Source organism: Gracilinanus agilis, chromosome 2 (assembly GCF_016433145.1).
Source record: "Gracilinanus agilis isolate LMUSP501 chromosome 2, AgileGrace, whole genome shotgun sequence".
Taxonomy (NCBI): Eukaryota; Metazoa; Chordata; class Mammalia; order Didelphimorphia; family Didelphidae; genus Gracilinanus; species Gracilinanus agilis.
This window is the reverse complement of record NC_058131.1, coordinates 545271857-545291491: the sequence shown is the minus strand read 5'-3', so window position 1 is coordinate 545291491 and position 19635 is coordinate 545271857. Positions and strand designations below refer to the sequence as shown.

The 19635-nt window shown below is 34.6% G+C and overlaps 1 protein-coding gene across 1 annotated transcript in view; it reads right to left on the bottom strand.

Moving 5' to 3' along the window:
* The window catches only part of ATP8B4 (ATPase phospholipid transporting 8B4 (putative)), a 215222-nt gene that overhangs the window by 46038 nt on the left and 149549 nt on the right, over window positions 1-19635 (bottom strand). The window contains exons 14-15 of the mRNA XM_044660050.1: window positions 18637-18742; window positions 7433-7580 (exon numbers count right to left, since the gene is read on the bottom strand). Coding sequence (XP_044515985.1) covers window positions 7433-7580; window positions 18637-18742 — 254 coding nt within the window. The remainder of the gene's footprint in view (window positions 1-7432; window positions 7581-18636; window positions 18743-19635) is intronic.

The window sequence follows — 19635 nt, the reverse complement described above, 5'->3', positions numbered from 1 at the left end:
ACCTGGTGCTATCAACACACCCACTAGCCACAGTATCTCTCAGCCCATCATCAATTGTGTTATTAACCAGAGCCATCTCTCAGATTTGTCTTTTAAAATTTAAATTTATTTAATTATTTGTTTGTGACATTAAAATTCAATCAACTGCCTCCCTTTCCCCTAGTAGAGATGGCTTCATTTGACAAAAAGATATAAGTATATATAAAAGTATGTTTATTTCTCTTTATCCATTCTTTCTCTGGAGGTGAACATATACAAGTAATTCTTTAAATAATATTTCTGTTGCTAAATATAATGTTGTTTTAGTTTTGCTCATTTTGTTCTACATAATTTCATGTAGGTTTTTCCATGTTGTTTTTTTCTCCCAAATTAACCTATTTGTCATTTCTTGTGGTGCAGTAATATTCCATCAGAACCATATGCCATAACTTGTCTGGTCATTCCCCAATTGATGGATGTCCCTTCAATTTCTAATTCTTTGCAGTCACTTTATATTGCAGATATAAATATTTTAGTACACATAGGTTCTTTTCCTTTTTCTCTGATCACCAGAGAGAATAAATCTAATAGTGGTGTTGTAGGGTCAAAAGATATACACAGTTTTATAACTTTCTAGGCATAATTCTAGATTACTCTCCAAAATGGTTAGATAAGTCCACAGTTCTACCATAATTTTTTTTCCCATTTTTTCCATCCCACTCAAAATTTGTCACTTTGCCCTGTCTGATAGATGTGAGGTGGTATCTCAGAACTGTTTTGATTTGTATTGCTTTAATCATTAATTATTTGGCATTTTTTCTTATACTTATATAGAGAGATTTGATTTCGTCATTCAAAAACTTCAGCTAATATCTTTTAAACATTTATCAATTGGGGAATGGCTCATATACTTATATATAGAGATTTGATTTCTTCATTTTAAAACTTCAGTTAATATCTTTTGAACATTTATCAATTGGGGAATGGCTCATATATTTATATATTTGACAAAGTTCTTGATATAGTTTAGATATGAAACCTCTATATGGAAACTGTCTATATAATTTTTCCCAACTTACTGCTTTCCTTCTAATATTGGCTATAATGGTTTTATTTGTACAAAACTACTTTAATGTTATTCAAAATTATTGCTTTTTTATCTCACAATTCTTTCTACCATTTATTTATTCATAAATTCTTCTTCTACCCATAAATCTGATAGGTGATATATTCCCTGTTGATCTAATTTGCTTCTGATATCTCTTTTTATGTATAGATCATGTATCTATTTTTATCTTATCTTGGTAAATGATATGAGATATTGGTCTATATTTAATTTCTACCATACCACTTTCCAGTTTTCTCAACAATTTTTCCTGAACAATGAATTCTCAAACCAAGAACTTGGATCTTTACTTTGTCAAACATAAGGTTACTATAATCTTTTACAACTCTTTATTATATGTCCGTTCTATTCCATTGATCTACTTTTCTATTTCTTAGCCAGTACCAGGCAGTTTTGATCATTACTGCTTTATAATATAGTTTAAAACTAGTACTGCTTGCTAGACCTCATTCCTTTACATTTTTCTTTAATTCTTTTGATGTTCTTGATCTTTTATTTTCACAAATGAATTTTGTTATTATTTTTTCTAGCATAATAAAATAATTTTTTGATTTCTTAATTGGGAAGTCATTTAATAAGTAGATTAGTTTTGGCAAAAAGAGAAATAGGCTCTTGCCTATTCTGATTCCTTCAACTTTTTTTTCTTCTCTTATTACTACTGTTAACATTTCTAATACAGTATTAAATAATGTTAGTGATAATAGGCATCCTTGTTTCACTCCTGATCTAATAGGAAAGATTTATCCCCATTATAGATAATGTTTGCTGATGGTTTTAAGTATGCACTTTTATTATCCTAAAGAAAAATCCATTTATACCTATGCTTTTAAGTGTTTTAATAGGCATGAATGTTGTATTTTGTCAAAAGCTTTTCCTGCAATATGTTGATATAATCAAATTATTTTTATTGCATTTTATTGATATAATCATATATGTTAATAATTTTCGTTATATTAAACAATCCTTGGATACCTGATCTAAATCCTATTTGTCCATAACACATAATCTTTGGAACATACTGTAGTCTCCTGCAAAATATTTTATTTAGGATTTTTGCATCTATGTTCATTAATGAAATTGGCTCATTTTCTTTGTTGTTTTATGAAAGGGGTTTGGAAGGACTTATTCTAAATAATTTAATATTTGAATTACATTATCTTCATATATTTAGCAAACTTCACTTATAAATCCATCTGGTCCTGCTGCTTTTTTCTTAGGAAGTTTATTTATGGCCTATTCAATTTCTTTTTCTAAAATAGGTTTATTTAGATATTCTATTTCCTCCTCTATTAATCTAGGCAATTTATATTTTTGTAAGCATTCTTCCATTTCATTTAAATTGTTAAATTTGTTGACATGACTAAACAAAATAATGCCAAATAATTGCTTTGATTTTATTCATTAGTGGAAATTCACCATTTTCATTTTTGATGCTAGAGATTTGTTCTCTCTTTTTGAAATCATACTAATCAATGGTTTATCTATTTTGTTGGGGGTTTTCCATAAAACTAACTGAGTTTTATTTGTTTTCTTACAATCAATTTTGTTAATCTCATCTTTAATTTTTAGGATTTCTCAGAGTTTGTGTAGGGAAATACAGAGGAGCAAAAAGGCAGCTGAGTGGTACCAATTTATTGGATGTTAAGCCTAAAATTAGGAAGATCTGATCAAATTCAGCCTCAGACATTTACAGGTGTGTGACCCTGGACAAGTCACTTAAGTTCTTTCTGATTTAGTTTTCTCATATGTAAAATAGAGATGATAATAATAATAATTACTTCCTAGAGATATTGTGAGGATAAAATGGAATAATAATTATAAAGTGCTTAACACAGTGCTATGCACATAGTAAGTGCAATATAAATGTTAGTTATTATTTTTATTATTATTTTGACCTTTTTCCTCCCTTTATAGTATATTTTCTTCAGAATTCTCCACAATAATAAACAAAAAACCCACAACTCTTCCTAGCAGTCTCAATTTAAACATGTGATTAGCTAATATATACTGAGTGATATTCCCATGGCAATGGTGGTCTACACCTACAAAAAGTTTGAGCAATTTAGTAAATTTCTATGAAGAGGCAGCAAAGAAACCTGCCTCCCCTTCCCCCCCCCCCAAAACACCTGAGGATTCACCTGAGCAAGCAAACACTTGACTTCCTGGCCACATAGACAGTTAAATAGGTCAGATGGGGGGCAACTTTAGCATGGAGGATGATGGAATAGTATAAGAAGTAAAAGATAACAAGATGTTCAGTGGAGAAAACAAGTTAGCAAGCTTGTTCTGAAGTCTACTTAATCCAGATCTCAGAATCAAAGAATTATAACTCTGGTGGTAAAAGGGAACTCCAAAGACATCTAGTCCAATAGGACAGTTTAAATTTGGAAAACTATAAAGCCTTTTCAATGATCCCAAGCTGCTCCCTTATTTCTTAACATCAATATTCTTCTGGTAATGCCATTTGCCATGGCTACAAATCATAGAATATTCCAATATCCAAAATATAATCACCATAGACTTAGTTATTTTCAGCAATACAATGACCCAGGACAATTCTGAGGGATTTAGGACAAAGAATGCTCTCCACCTCCAGAGAAAATAACTGTTGGAGTTGGAATGCAGATGAAAGCAGACGATTTTTCCACTGTTTATTTGGGTTTTTGTTTTGGAGTTTTGTTTTTATAAGATTATTCATTTATAAAAATGACCTATATGGAAATATGTTTTTCAGGATAATACATGTATAACTCAGATTGAATCATTTGCCAGCACCAGGAGGGGGAAGGGAAAGGAGGGAGGGAGATAAAATCAATCATACAACTTGAGAACATTTGTGTGGAAATCTCTTATTACATGTAATTGGTAAAAAAAATACATATATATTTTAAAGTGTGCGTAAACAAGGATATTTCATCTATCTAAATATATATATAATCATATAAGTCATATATAAATCACATATAAATCAAATATATATATATATACATATATATAAAATCACCAAAAGGGCTTGTAATTGTGATTTGTAATTAGAGTATATAATTGTAATTACCTGTAATTGTGAAATTATAAAAAATGTAATTATAGAATATAAACAGCAATATGTGCACAAGAAGTAGCAAAAAATATGTCATCTACTTTCTGCATGATAGAAAAAGGAGGTGGTCCAGTCATATAGCAAGACTGAGGAATAACAGATGCACAGCCCAGTCTGAGCATCACACTGGTAGTCATTGCATATTAAAAGACATAGAGAAATTACAGCACATCGATAAACCCTCAGTGAAGGATTTATGGTAGAAGAGACCCAAGTTGCATATGAAGAGATGAGAATGGGTGTGTTTGATACCTTTGGAAGAATGAGTTATTTTAATGAGATCATGGATTCAAGGAAGCAAAGCAACAGAACAGGCTAAGAGTAAGGGAAAAAAATAGATATAAGTCCTTTGTTTCTTCTTTTTCCTATATCGCCATCTTTTCAGAATCGAATCCCATCCCTCCTCCCTTTCTATTACTCCTTCCCACGTTTAAACTCTTTCTCCCAGAGGCAGTCACAAACTCATGTACAAGGCAGGACCTTGGCACCAAGAGCATCTGTCTTCATGCATGATACCACGTTATCTTAGTATAGACAATTCAAGGATGCTGTTGTGTTAGCCATCAATAGGGTGCTGCATTTCTAGACATGAAAAATTGTGAACAAGCACAAACCTGAAATCCAATCTATCCTTCTCAAAGATGTTCTGATTGAGAAGACATCATCTTCAAGAAGACAGTGGTCTAAGTCAAAGTTCTACCCTTGCTACAAAGTCTATGAATCAAGAAAAATGTGTCTCATAAATATATATGTGTGTGTGTGTGTGTGAAATATGGAATATACATGTGATAAATTTACACATCCTGAAATAGTTTAGATTTTTCAGACATATAAAAAAGCCTTCAGAAAAAGTACAACAAAAACAAAATATTAAAAAAATTATCACTCTATTTTCCTATTAGAAGATATATTTCTGTATATAATAATACTTTCTCCCATTTTTAGCACTTTACATTTTAAAAACTGCTTTCAAAGCCATTGATTCATTTGCTCCTCTAAAAGCATGAGGAGGAATTCAAGAAGGCCTTATTAGCCCCATTTTAAAGAAAAGGAAAGTGAGGCTGAAAGCAGGAGGGTACCAGATACTGGATTTGGACTCAGAAGACCTGGGTATGAATCACAGCTCCACTACCTGTTGTTACCTTTTTGAATTTTGGCTTTACCTCTCCAGACCCCAGTTCCTCAACTGGAAAAAGAAGGTGTTATAGCTAGATAATTTCTGAGGTTCCTTATAAGCTTTAAGCTTATGCCTTTATGATCTTATGACTTGCTAAAATTAAGATAGCTAATATATATATATATATATATAAACAACGAGGCAGTCAGGTAGTGCAGTGTATAGACTGTCAGGTCAGGCCTGGAGCCAGGAAAACTGATCTTCCTGAGTTCAAATCTGGCCTCAGGTACTTACTAGCTAAACCTTGTTGGCCTCAGTTTCCTCATCTGTCAAATGAGCTAGAGAAGGAAATAGCAAACCTCTCTAATATCTTTGCCTAAAAAACCCCAAATGGGGCCATGAAGAATCAGACACTGACTGAAATGACTGAATAACGACAAAACAAAGAGAATATATAACAAAACCAAATCTTCTAATCTCTACTCTTTCTAATCTAGCATCCTACTACAAAAGGAAATAAGAATATTAAGAAATGAAGATTTGGTTGAAATTGGATTCCTTTGAGTCATTAATCAGAAGTATCTGATTATGCAAGATATGAAAGGATCTACTGACCTGAGGTGGGCTATATGGTCAAGGCCTTAAAGAAAATGTGATCCTGTACCCACAAAACCCAATCACCATTCCTAGGAATGGCTGATGCCTTTCAGTTTACAGTCTACAACTACTGGCCATCCCACTATATAATCAAAGGTTGAAGGAGGGGTCGTGAGCAACCTGTGTGATGGAGTGGGTTCATCTAAACCCTATAAAGCTGGAGATTTAGATTTTGAGCAAAGTAAAGGTGAGTGACTTCCTTTTCCTTTAAAGAAAACTTGCAGCCATACCACTTGAAACATGAACAATTCTTCTCGAAAACAAACATAGATTGGGTAGAATTTACAGATGTAAAAATGTTAAATTGCTCATTTCCAAGTTGCTCTTTCCCCACTATTCATGGTCTCCTTAGATCTACAAAAAGCGAATCAAACCACTGCTTTGTAGAAATACCTTCAGGACTGTCACCTTCCCAATCAGAAGACCAACAATTCAATGTCCAGCTGCCATATTACAACCTTGGGTTGCTGCTTATCTATGCAAGAGAGGAGGGTAACTGCTGCCTCTACAACCTTTCAACTGAGTTTGGCTTGCAGCTGAGCTCTGTAACTTTCCATGGTGTGGAAGGCAACACATCATTACGTCTGGAATCCAGCTGGATAATGCTTTAAACACTAAGAGCTAACAGACAGCTGATCACAGGGGGAAAAAAATACAATATACTCACATCCAACTGCTTTTGTCCTCTAAGAAACTGTCTACAGGAAGATATATTTCTTTTTCAAACTCCCAAAGTGAAAAATGCACATCAAAGCCAGAGAAAGATGTGAGATTAGTTCTTTTGTGCATATAAATGATAATTCCTCTGCAGTGCAATGGGAGCTTTTGTCTTCTAAATTAGAAGCTCAGAAGGACACTTTGATACTTGTTCAAGATTTAGAACCTGAACTACATTAAAAGCACAATGCAAGTTTATTCTATTATGACAAGAACCAGATTTCCTAATCAAAGCAAATTGTTTGGCATCACTATAAAATGCTGCTATTTTGGAAAACCACCAGAGGTATCTTAATGGCAATAATTTGGTGTAGTAATTATTTGAAGGTCAGGTTGTGCTCCTCAAATCACAAACATTAGCAAGAAAAACAATTGTATTCCATCCATCCCCTTGCATTCTGTTAATTAATTGGCAGCGATGTGTGATATTCCCCTTACACAAACTCTTAAATAATAGCATTAAATGGCCCATGCTCAGTAGGACAAGAATGAGATTCTGTGAATGTGATAGTTTTATGGACCCACCATTTCACAGCATGGTAGTTCAAAGGACAATAAATATGAAATTAATATTAGAAATTTCCTTTGCAGAAGTGAAACCATAATTTGTACGAGCTGTGTTTCTCCACATGTCAGAAGTTTGGGAAATAGAAAAGAAGACCTCATTGTGACAATACAAAAGAGACAATTATTGGGGGTGAAAAATAAGGAAGGACAAAACTCAAAAGTTACTCACCAAACTATGCCCATTTATGATTAAGGCATAATCCCCAGTTACTGATTCCTCTACAGTTGAACCCCGCTTTAACTCCTGTAGTTTTTCGCAAAATGCATAGCCATTGGTAAAGCCTGTGCTTCTTCCAAACAATATTTCTTTTGCTTTCCTTTAAAGAGATTTAAAAAAAGAAAAAGTAAATCAGAGTGACCTACACCGAGCATGCCTATTAACTTTAACAAGACACTGACCTAGAGCTAAATTCATTTCGTTACTCTTCAGAATGATTATAGCATAAGATCCCATTTCAGCAAGCAAGCAGGATGTCTTTGAAGTCATGAGGATACCATAGCAAATTTCCACATTCCAGGAGGTAAGGGAGGAGGGGGAAGGTAAATATAATGAAAACAAAATCATCTTGAAGGTTTTAAATGACTTAAAAATTAAGTCACCCTGCTGATCAGAGTTTGAACTGGGAACTTGACAGATTTCCTCTATAGGGTGGTTTAAGCTTCAAGGACTTAAGAACGATTGGCTTGGCATATAAATACTGCCACTAAATACTAGGGGTGGGGAGGGAAGGGGGATGGATGGTTAAAGAAAATAAGGAACATTTTCTAGGAATCCTGGGCATCAATGTCAAAAATAATACACACCAAATTGCAGAACAACGTAATGTGATCTCTGCCTAAAATTTCAGCCCACCAACAAATGCATTCTTTGAAATATGACAATAAAACAAAGTGATGCTGTTTACTGCATTTACAGTCATTATATTAAAATCACAGGACATTTAAGGGAAAGTTTTAATCACCAGCTCAGACAACAGAATATAGCATCTGAGGACAGAAACTATAGACATCCAGGGACTGGGTACCAGATGGGAAATCCCCTGAAGGTCCAGCTTATTAAAGGTGTCTGCAGAACAATTGTGCCTTATCTGACTACCTCTGGGGTGTATTGATTGGGTTTGTGTATCTGGTTATAGAATCCCTCAAAAGTACTAGAGTCCTGTTTAGGGAACAACAACAAAAGACTATAGTGGAAGGAAAGAACATTTCCTCTTTGAGGACCTTCTAACTAGGATGAGTAAATCGTAGGCTTTGAAGTTCACTCAGGAGAGAGCCACATGACCACAGAGGATTCCAGAGCAACCAGAGAGAGGCCTCACAAGGGACAGAGCTTGGATCTTCCAAGTTCCTTCCCCACATAGCGCCTCGTAGATGAGCTACAGTGAATTGGAACAACTAAAGCTTTTGAGTCACCTCCCACTCTGCTTCTACAAAGCTAAGAATCAATGTGTAAATGGGGAGCAAAGAATGGGCTCTAAATGAAAGTTATGCCCAGAAGTAAAATGAAATGGTTCCCAAAACACTCATTCTAATAAAGAAAACATTTATGGAAATATTTTTATATTGAGGCCCTTTTGAAAGAAGAGACTGTACATTGTAAAAAATCAATGAATTTAGCCTTCAACTTTCTAATTATTGGAAAATATAATACTAATTATTTAAGTGTGTGTGTGTGTGTGTGTGTGTGTGTGTGTGTGTGTGTGTGTGTGTGTTTTAATTTTATCTTCTGGCTCAACATCTCCTCTTACTGGCCCAATAATGGAATCACAGCCTGCTTTATAAAATAAGAATCTATTGCTACATAGCCCTAAGCATAATGTCATCCATTTAAAATCTATACTACAGAATGAAGGAAAAGAAGATTATAATGTCAGTAGTGAAAATAGGTGGGGAAATAGAGTTTGGGGCCAAAGACAGAGGTGAGGCACAGGAGAGAAAGTTAATTGAAAATATAGGTGGATCTGACTCTCTGAACCAATACTCACTTTACAGAATATTTATTATGTACATGAAAAATTACAGTCCCATCTATCAAAATGAAATGCACAAGAAGACATGTACCCTTGAAATGAACATTTTGACATTTCTTTGAAATTGTTGCAGAGCATATAAACTGGATTTTGAGAAGGTACCAAAATGAAAACATTTTATGGGGTTTTCCTATTTAATGACGTTCTCCATCATTCTCTATAAATGACTTTCTCTGTTTTCCCCCTAGAGCAGGGGTCGGCAACCTTTTTGGCCATGAGAGCCATAAACGCCACATTTTTTAAAATGTAATTTCATGAGAGCCGTACAGTGCTCACAGTGCGCGCTCCTGTAACAGCACCTGAAAAAAAAATTGACTTTATGGCTCCTGCAGAAAGAGCCATACATTGCCAACCCCTGCCCTAGAGAATGAAAATATATCAAAGAAGGATGAAGCTCAGGCAAAAGACTCAAGATAGTCAAGATAGTTTTCCTTAAGCTATTATCTAAATCTGTTGCATAAAAACACTTTCCAGGCCAAATAAAAAGCAAAAAAGGATACTAAAATGTGTGGATAGATTTCAAGGGAGTTCTCACCTAATTCCTACTGAACTCACTAATTCTTCAAGCCAAGAATGGATTCTCATACATTAAAATCTTTGCCCATTAATACCTGTTCTTTGGCTGGCATTCACCCTGACTTTCTTATTAGAACTTACTTTTTTCAAACACCACCTGGTTACATACACAATTTATGAGAGAGAGAAAAAAAAGATGGTCACAAATCTATTTCTATATGTTTGGACCATATATTTTGCTGGAATAAGACACAATACTTAACCATAGTATACACATAACAAATGCTAAAAATGAAAGAGCATATGGTTTGTTTTTTTATCCCCTCAAACTTCCTAATAACGGGTGGTCTACTATTATATAGGCATGTAGAGAAATACTTTATTTATAGGAACCAAAAGTATTTAAATCCCTGGACTATCTTGAATACATTAATAGTTGACTAAGTAAGCAATGTTACCTTGTTTGAGAGGAAAAAAAGAGTCAGTGATAAAAATCATTGGTTCCATCTAAAGTCAGATGGGATGTTCTACAAAAAATAATCTTCTGGGAAACAAAAATACCCATTCTTGAAAGAACAAAATAATTCAAAGGTAGGATATTTATTTAGATATTAAATGCATTTTTACTGAAATTAAGATATTAGAAGGTTACTTAACACAATGATAAGCGAGAAAATGATCGCTTTAGTCTTTATTTTTTCTCCTTTTCCTGAAGTCTGGATGGATATAGGAAAGATATGAAAAGATCAGCATTATCATGATGTAATGAATAGAGGGTAAATCTTACAGTCAAGAAGATCTGAATCCTGAATTGACTTTCACTCTCTCAAATACTGTACAGAATATAAATATTCTAAATTGACTCATTACTATGATAAAATACTGTCATGGACAAAGTCATGTAATCTCCCTTTCAGTGCCCTGGGAAAGCATCTAAATACAATAATTTATTGAAACCATTAAGTCTATATCATGACACAATGCTTTTCTCAGAGTCCCTTATGGCATTCTGGTAATGTTATCTTTTTTAATCATTGGTGGTTTTAGGCTTAACTGAGCATATTGATTGCTCAATATTTCTATACTGGAAAGACGGGATAACAGACTCCTCATTTTTGTATCAGAGTGTTCATCCGTTTGACAACATAACTAACATAACCAGGAAATATGCAAAGGCTCTATTCACTCACTGTCACATCACTTTAAATGAAACCAATAAAACAATTTCCCTACCCATTACTGCTTACTTATTTTTGTGTCAGCTAAGAAAGTTTAAGGATGCATGAGCTATGAGTATATAATGTTATCATAGTTGGTTGATCTGAGAAGATTTCCATCAATTATTTTATCTAAAGAACACCAGAAAAGCTGGTTGGTTGATTTTTTTTTTACTGGCCAAATTTAACAGTCTGACTATTGAAAGAGTTTAAAAAAGAAAGCATTTCCTACATGTGGATTATTTAGAACTAGTAGAACTCTCTCTATGAGCACCTTGAACAACATCAGAATAGAACAACGGTCCCAGCATCAATATAGCTTGTGCTATACCCATAATATGTAGGAAAAAAGGATAACTTGACAAACAATTATTCAGTCAGTCAAAACTTGCAATGCTCTTATGTTCTTCTGTGCAAGAGTACAAACATGTCCAGATAATAACTACCATCATAGAGGATTTCAAGATTTATGAAATTTGTGAAATAAAGAAATTAGGAAATAATGAAATTCACAATAAATTTGTGTGTGAAGGTTACTGATATTTCAATTTTACAGATGAGGAAATTAAGGCTCTGACAAGTTAAACAACTAGCTTTGAGTCAAGTAGCAAATAAGAGTTAGAGTTAAGGTTCAAACCCAACCCATCCAACTCCAAGTATCCTTTCAGCTACACCATATACCTGAAACTGATACCTTTTCCATATTCACCTGTAAAAATTCTTCTCTTCTTTTAAGGTCAACCTCAAGCAATATCTTCTCTGTAATTCCTTCCTCATTTTCATTAGCTGAGTGTTCTATTCCTTTTCAGTCTTCTCATTATTCTCTTATTAGGTCATTTGGATGTCAACTTTGTCTATATCCTTTTTCTCATATTTATCTATTAATTTTGTATTTGCTTATAAATGTATATGCTGCCTATCCTGATGGATAGTCTTATTTTGGACTTTATAGCTCTAGTGCCTAGTAGATTACCTATCATGTAGTAGATATTTGGTAAATGTTTATGGAAAATGTTTTATTATTTTTTTTTAAAACTTATTATTATATTGTTAATTTTAAATGACTAGGAATTGTTTGAACCTAGAATATTGCTCTGACCTCACTAACTCTCCAAAAATGCCAGAGATGGCTATAAGGAATTTTGGATTCCCCCAAGTCCTGGATTTACCCAACACATTTTGTGTTTGATCTCTACTCACTCTGATCTTAAGATCCACCCAAAGTTTATATTTTGGATTCCCTTATGTTTTGACTTCTCAAACCAAAATGTTTACATTTATTGATGTCTATCTCAATCTACCTTGCTTTTGTGTTGCCCTCTTAGCAAAATTACAAAAGTGTACATGTAGTTTGTGTGTGTGGGTACCCTCGTAAACTTCCCAGAGTTTAAAGAAAAGGAAGCCACATCTTCTTTCTGGCTCACTCTCCTCTACCAAATGACCTAGTAAATTTCTTTTCAAGACTATTTTAGATTTGGGGTCCATTCTCATAAATGACATGATCATTGATTGATTTGGGATATATAAAATATTCAGTTGTATATCTATTTGTTGTATATGTATGTATTTAGTATTTATGTAATCCTTGTAGTTCTTCAAAGTGGTTTTATATTACATGTGTATTACATATATTATAAGTTATAAATTCTTATGTATTATATAAGGATGATACATTTATATGTGTATATATATATAAATGTGAGATTTTATATCTGTATGTATAAGATTATCATATACAGATACTGTTATATATATACAATCTCATATTATTCTTAAAACAAGCCTATAATGTCAGATAGAATAATCTCTGGAATATATCATGCCTTTCTTTGTATCCTTTCACTTATCACAGTGGTGAGAACATAAGGTCTTATTAAATGTCATTGACTGACTGATAGATTGTTTGGTTTTGCATCATTTATTTGTCTACATATCTTTATCCTCCTTGGAAAATGATTTTCCTGAAAGCCAACAAGGTGTTGTTTTTCAGGGCCAAACAGCATAAATAATGAATTGTTGTTTAACTGAGATATCAAGTGCCTTCTATTGGCAAAGTATCATTCTAGTTTCTGAAGAAAATATGAGAATAATTAAAATATGTAAGAGTTGCTGATCACTCACATAGTACAATTAGAGTAGGTGTCACTGACCTGAGATCCCAAGGTGTGTGATTCAATTTCAAGGGGTCTGTGAACTTAGATGGGAAAAATATCCTTTTTTGTAATATTATATATTATATTCTATGCATTGTGGGTTTTGAAGTGTTGTGGATGGGGAAACTACATTCCCCAGCATGCCCCTGGGGCCCCCTCCCCTCTACTTCCTGGTGTGGGATTGGTCTTGAGTGCACCAATCCCATGCTAGGGGAGGGGCCACTTCCCTCTTTCCTATCATGGGATTGGTCCTGAATTGGACCAATCCCATGCAGGGGAGAGGCTATGCTCCCCTACCTCTGGCACAGGATTGGTCTATATAAAGACTAATCCTGCGCCTGGGAGGGGCCTTTTGAATCTGAGAAGATTAAGAGGAGTAGAGGCTGTAATTAATTTCAGCTAGGGAACTGGGGTAGTATGTTTTTTTTTTCTTTGAATAAAGTTTAAAATAAAAAGATCAGCAGATAGTTTTTCTTTTAACTTTTCCCATAGCATTTAAAAGCATTATTCTGAGAAGGGGAGGTGCAAAGACTTTGCTAGATTGCTAAAGGGATCTACATTTTTAAAAGGATTAGAATGGGGCAGCTAGGTAGTTTGGTGGATAGAGAGTCAGGCCCAGAGATGGGAGGTCCTGGGCTCAAATCTGACATTAGAAATGTCTTGGCTGTGTAGCCCTGGGCAAGTCACTTAACCCTAATTACCTAGAGTTTACCATTCTTCTATCTTGGGACTGATAATTAGTATTAATTCTAAAATGGAAGGTGAAGTTTTAAAAAATAGGATTATAACTCCTGGAATAAAGGAATATCAACAAGACTTCTCTCTATCCAAAATTATCGCCTTGAATTATCTGTCTCTTATGCTTCAAAATCCACAACTGGAGACGCATTTCACTTCATTTAAGTAATACTCTTAAAAATGCAAACACCCTTGGAAGAAAGAATGCATTTAGCAATAATAAGCTACTGCCACCTTAAGGTAAATGAGTTGGGATAATTCCCAACTTAACAGATAGTTAAAATCAATTCCCTTGTAAATAAGACACTCAGGAAGTTAAGGGAGAGTAGGCCCCAGGAGAAAGAGAGAAGTCCAGAGGCTCCTTGGATAGCCAGATGGCAGTGTGAAATATTGAGAGAAGGGATTGATGTCAGGAAGAATGGTATTGACTGCAAATGCTACCAAAGTGGCATTTTCCCTAGGACTCTTTTTCAGAAGGAAAATGAAGATGTACAGAAGGAAGAAGGCTGAACTTGGCAATATTTAACTTGGAGTCTCAGAATTTGAGTCCTAACCCTGGCTCTGATAATTACTAATTGTGTGACCTTGGGTAAATCACTGTTAACCTCTTAAGACAACAGTTTCCTTATCCATAAAATGGGGGAGCTGCACTGGATGATGTCTAATGTCCTTTCCAGTATAGATATGTACATATATATTTATATATGCATATATATGTGTATTCAATACATGATCTAAAGCGTTAATATATTCAATCTATGATCTAAAAGTCACACCTTTCAGAATTGTCTAAATCTCCATTGCATCTATTTAAAAATTATGAACATGGAGAGGTATTTTTCATATGTATTATGCACACAACTTGGCTTGAAGTTAGTAACAAAAAACAATTTAAAACCAAACTCTACATTCCTCTCCTCTCTAAATAAAGAATGTAGTTGCCTGCCTCTGAACTGCTCTCAAGCACAGACCAGGTATTCAATAAATATGTGATGAACAAATGAACGAATGGTAAATACTACTTGTATTTAGCAGGCATTTAATAAATGTGTTAAATGAATGAGTGACAAATACTAGTTTAGGGAAGTATTTTTAGAGAAAGCATAGTCAATGCATGAGTTGTTCAAAGAATTAGAATTTTTTTTTAGCAATGGAGCACATAATCAAGGCTACCAAAATGAATTATGGAATGAGTCGATCTGTCAGAACAACCCCAAATGCATTCTCAGTATGCTTTTCTTTGTGTAGAGGGCATATGGGTTTGTGAAATGCAATAAGGAAAACAATCTTCTAAGAAACCCAAACAGAACCCAATTATATCTCTTAGACTTTAATATCAAAGTGACTGTGGGAATCGAATTAACCTAGGGTTCAACGTGTCTAGTATTGTTTTCAGACGTTAAATCTGAGGCAAACAATATGCATGATACGCATGAAAATTACATATCCATGTTTACACAATTTTCTGAACATATCTGACAAGCTTAAATAGAAGCCTTTAGGTCATTTCCCTTGTAACAACTACTCTTGCTTCAGTCTTGTTCTTACTACACACATTTTCCACATGAACTCCCACTGACCTCCAAAGAGCATATATGTAAGAATACAAAACAGTACAAATTGCAATCCTAACATTTCATCCTTAAAACGACAGCTTTATACATATGTACAGAATCCCCTTTGAGAGGAGAAAGCACCTTCAAGTATATTCCAATTCCCTTTATTTACCTTTACCTGCCTAGTAAATTATAGTGCACAAAAAGCAGAAAATACACTGTATAAATTGGATGGATTCAACTCCACCATCTTAAATTTCATTGTATTTTCACAATATCTCTTATGAAATGACCATATTTACTCAGAAAAACTTCACTCTTTCTTCCAATATTTTCACAATAAAATGAGGCAACTCTGTCTGATTCTACCATTAGCCTAAGGAACCTGAATGAATATTTTGTATTTTGAGTCAACCAGGAAAGAAAGATATATATATATTGAACTACATGGCCACTGAAATTCTAAAAAAGGCTGAAATTCTGTGATTTTTCAAATAGTAGAATAGTGACCCAGGGGTATACTGGAGATAATATCCAGGAATAGAATTTTTTAAAATCCTACAGTTTCAGATGCCTATATGTAAATATATAAAACATGGGAAATAAGCAAGACAAACTAGATATCCTAAAGGTAAGGATGGCTAGATGGCACAGCCTATAGAGTGCAAGCCCTAGAGTCAGAAGGACTGAGTTCAAATATGGCCTTAGACACTTGCTTAACTGTGTGACTCCAGGCAAGTCACTTAACCACATTTGCTTTAGTTTCCTCATCTATAAAATGAATTGGAGAAGGAAATGGCAAACCACCTTTGCCAAGAAAATTCCAAATGGGGTCAGGAAGAGTCAGGCACAACTGAAATTACTAAACAGCAATGCTAGGAAACAAAGTTGACCTTATGAGATTTGGTGAGATTTGGCTGGCTACTGAAGGTCCTTTCTCCAAGGGTCTCTTAATCATTAACCCAAAGCCCTTTTCTTATGCCTCATCTTTCTTCACTTTTCTAAAGCATCTGACACCATATGACCATCCCTTTTTCCTGGACACTCTCTCTTCCTTTGGCTTCTGTGACATTATTCTCTCTTGGTTCTTTTATCTTTCTGCCTGCTCCTGACTCCTTTGATGGATCAAAATCTGTCTCACTCCCTAAATATCAATGTTCCCCAAGGCCTTCTTCTCTTTATATATACTTCACTCTTTGTAATCTCATCAATTCTCTTGGGCTCACTTTTAACCCTTAGGTAAAATGACATCTAAAATCTAATTATAATCCTATCTTAATTTCCTTCCTGATCTCTCTATTTTGCATAATCAATTTCTTTTTAAAATAATTCCAATTAATTAATTAAGAATATTTTTCCATGGTTACATGATTCATGTAACCTCCTCCCCTCCGCCCCCTCCCAGATCCAATGAGCTATTCCACTGGGAATGTATCATTGTTCAAAACCTATTTCCATATTATCTCTATTTGCAATAGAGTGATCAATTAAAGTCAACATCTCCAATCATATCCTCATCGAACTATGTGGTTAATCATATGTTTTTCTTCTTCATTTCTGCTCCCACAGTTCTTCCTCTGGATATGGATAGCATTCTTTCTCATGCGTAATCAATTTCTAGGGATGTCTCCCCCTAATTATCTCATTGGTATCTTAAACTCAAAATGTCTGAAACAGAACTCATTATCTTTCCCCCTAAACCCATCCTTCTTCAAAACTTTCCTATTTCTGTTGCAGGTACTATAACACTCCCAATCATCTTAGATTTACAACCTTGTAATTATTTTTGGTTCTTTCCTCTTCCTCACCTCCACATCCATTATTGTTGTTCAGTTGTTTCAATCATGTCCAGTTCTTTCTGACCCCATTTTGGTTGTTGGGTTGTTTTTTGTTTTTTGTTTTTTTAAAACAGATATTGGAGTGGTTTGCTATTTCCTTCTCCATGATATTTTACAGATGAAGGAAATTGAAGTAAACAGGGTTAAGTGACTTGCCCAGGGATTACACAGGCAGAAAGTATCTGATCCTGGATTTGAACTCAGGAAGACTAGTCTTCTAGACTTCAGGCCCTGCACTCTATCCACTGCACTGGCAATTGCCAAATCTCATTAATTCTACTTTCCCAATATATTTAGCACTCATCCTCTTCTCTAATCATATCTCCACCACCCTAATTAAGGCACTTAAGACTCTTACTTGTACTATTACAATAGACTACTAGTCTGTCTTTGTATTTATCTGGTTTTTTTTCCTGTATTGCTCCTGTAACCTCCCAATTTGTCTCCCTGCTTCTAGTTTCTCTTCTCTCAATTTCATCATCCATAGTTGCAAAAATAATGCTCCTAAAGAATAGGTCTGATCCTGTTATACTTTCACCTAAAAATATTTATGGTTCTTTGTTGCATTTAAGATGAAATATAAATTCTTTATCACAACATTTGAAGCTCTCCACAATCTAACTAGAAGTCATTCTTCTTGCTTTATTTAAGTCCCTTTTATGAACTCTATGTTCTGGCCAGAATGGCAATTGTTCTGCAAACTTGATGTTCCATATTCTGTTTCCATGATTCTCTACTGACCATACCCAAGTCCAAAAATCTAATTCCTTCTCCATTCCACCTCTTAGACTTGTTAGCAGTCTTCAGGGCTCAATTGGCATGCCTTCGCCTCTCTCTCTTGATTCTCTCAGCTGTTGCCTCTCCCTCCTCAAATAGTCTTGGACTTAATTATCTGTCTAACGTCGTAGCCTCTGGAAGAATACAGGCTCCTTGAATTCAGAACTTCTCAATTGTTTTCATCTTTGCACCCTAAATCCTGACACAATACCTTGTATACAGAATATACTCAGTAGAGTTTGTGGAATTAAATTGGTGCGACCTAGTGTTCTAATCTGACATCTGCCCTATTTCCATTATACCACCACGGTTTAATAAAATATTACACCGAACCATTGAAGTGAAAGCATGAGGGAAAAACCGAAGCCTCCACTTCAGTGATTTGTTACTAGTTTCAGACAAATCCCAAATATTGAGAATCTTAATGGTGAACGTGATTTTCAAAGCTGAAATATAAGCAAGCCTTATATTGGATGGTCACTAACTAGAAGGTACTTTTTTTCCATATTCTTAAGATCCAGCCTGATTTTTGTGAAAGATGTACTGACTTGAGTTCTTCCCAGACTTCTGCTGCCGTGTGTCCCGATATGATGAACACCTCGTTCATGTCATCTGTCAACATGTTACAAGAATAACCAATGTTCATGGCAGTTTCTGTGGAGAAATGAAAGCCGGCTCAGTTGGTGAGATCATACATACACACACATACATGTACACCGAAGTACACACACTTCTATGTAAAGGTAAAAGCTGCCAGTGGAATAGATATTTGGGTTATTAAGCGGAGAAAGAGTGAGAGAGAGAGAGAGAGAGAGAGAGAGAGAGAGAGAGAGAGGCAGAGTAGGGGGCTCAGTAGAAAGTGCTGGGTCTGTACTCAGAAAGACGGACCTGAGTTCAAATTTGACTTTATACATTTACTAGTTGTGTCCCTGACAAAATCCATTAATTCCTCTTTGACTTAATCCACTGGAGAAATAAATGGCAAATGACTCCACATATACATATATATGGAGTCATTTGCCATTTCTTGTGTGTATATGTATATATTTTTTATTTTTATTTTATTTTTAATATATTATATATACTTTTTTTCACCAAGAAAATTCCATGGATAGTACTGGAGTGCTATGGTCCATGGAATCCCAAAGAATTGGACAAGACTAAAAAAAAAAGGTGGAGGGTCAGCTGGGTAGCTCAGTGGATTCAGAGCCAGGCCTAGAGACGGGAGATCCTGGGTTCAAATCTGACCTCAGACACTTCCTAGCTGTGTGACCTTGGGCAAGTCACTTGACCCCCCCATTACCTACCCTTACCACTCTTCTGCCTTGGAGCCAATACTCAGTATTGACTCCAAGACGGAAGGTAAAGGTTTAAAAAAAAAAAAAAAGAATTGGACAAGGCTGAACAACAGCAACATATAAGTGTGCATATGCTTATAAAAAAGATATATATGCATAAAATATGTATATATGCAAGATATATATTTTATATCTATAAACGATATATAGAATTTATAGAATATATAATACATATTTTTATCTACATAT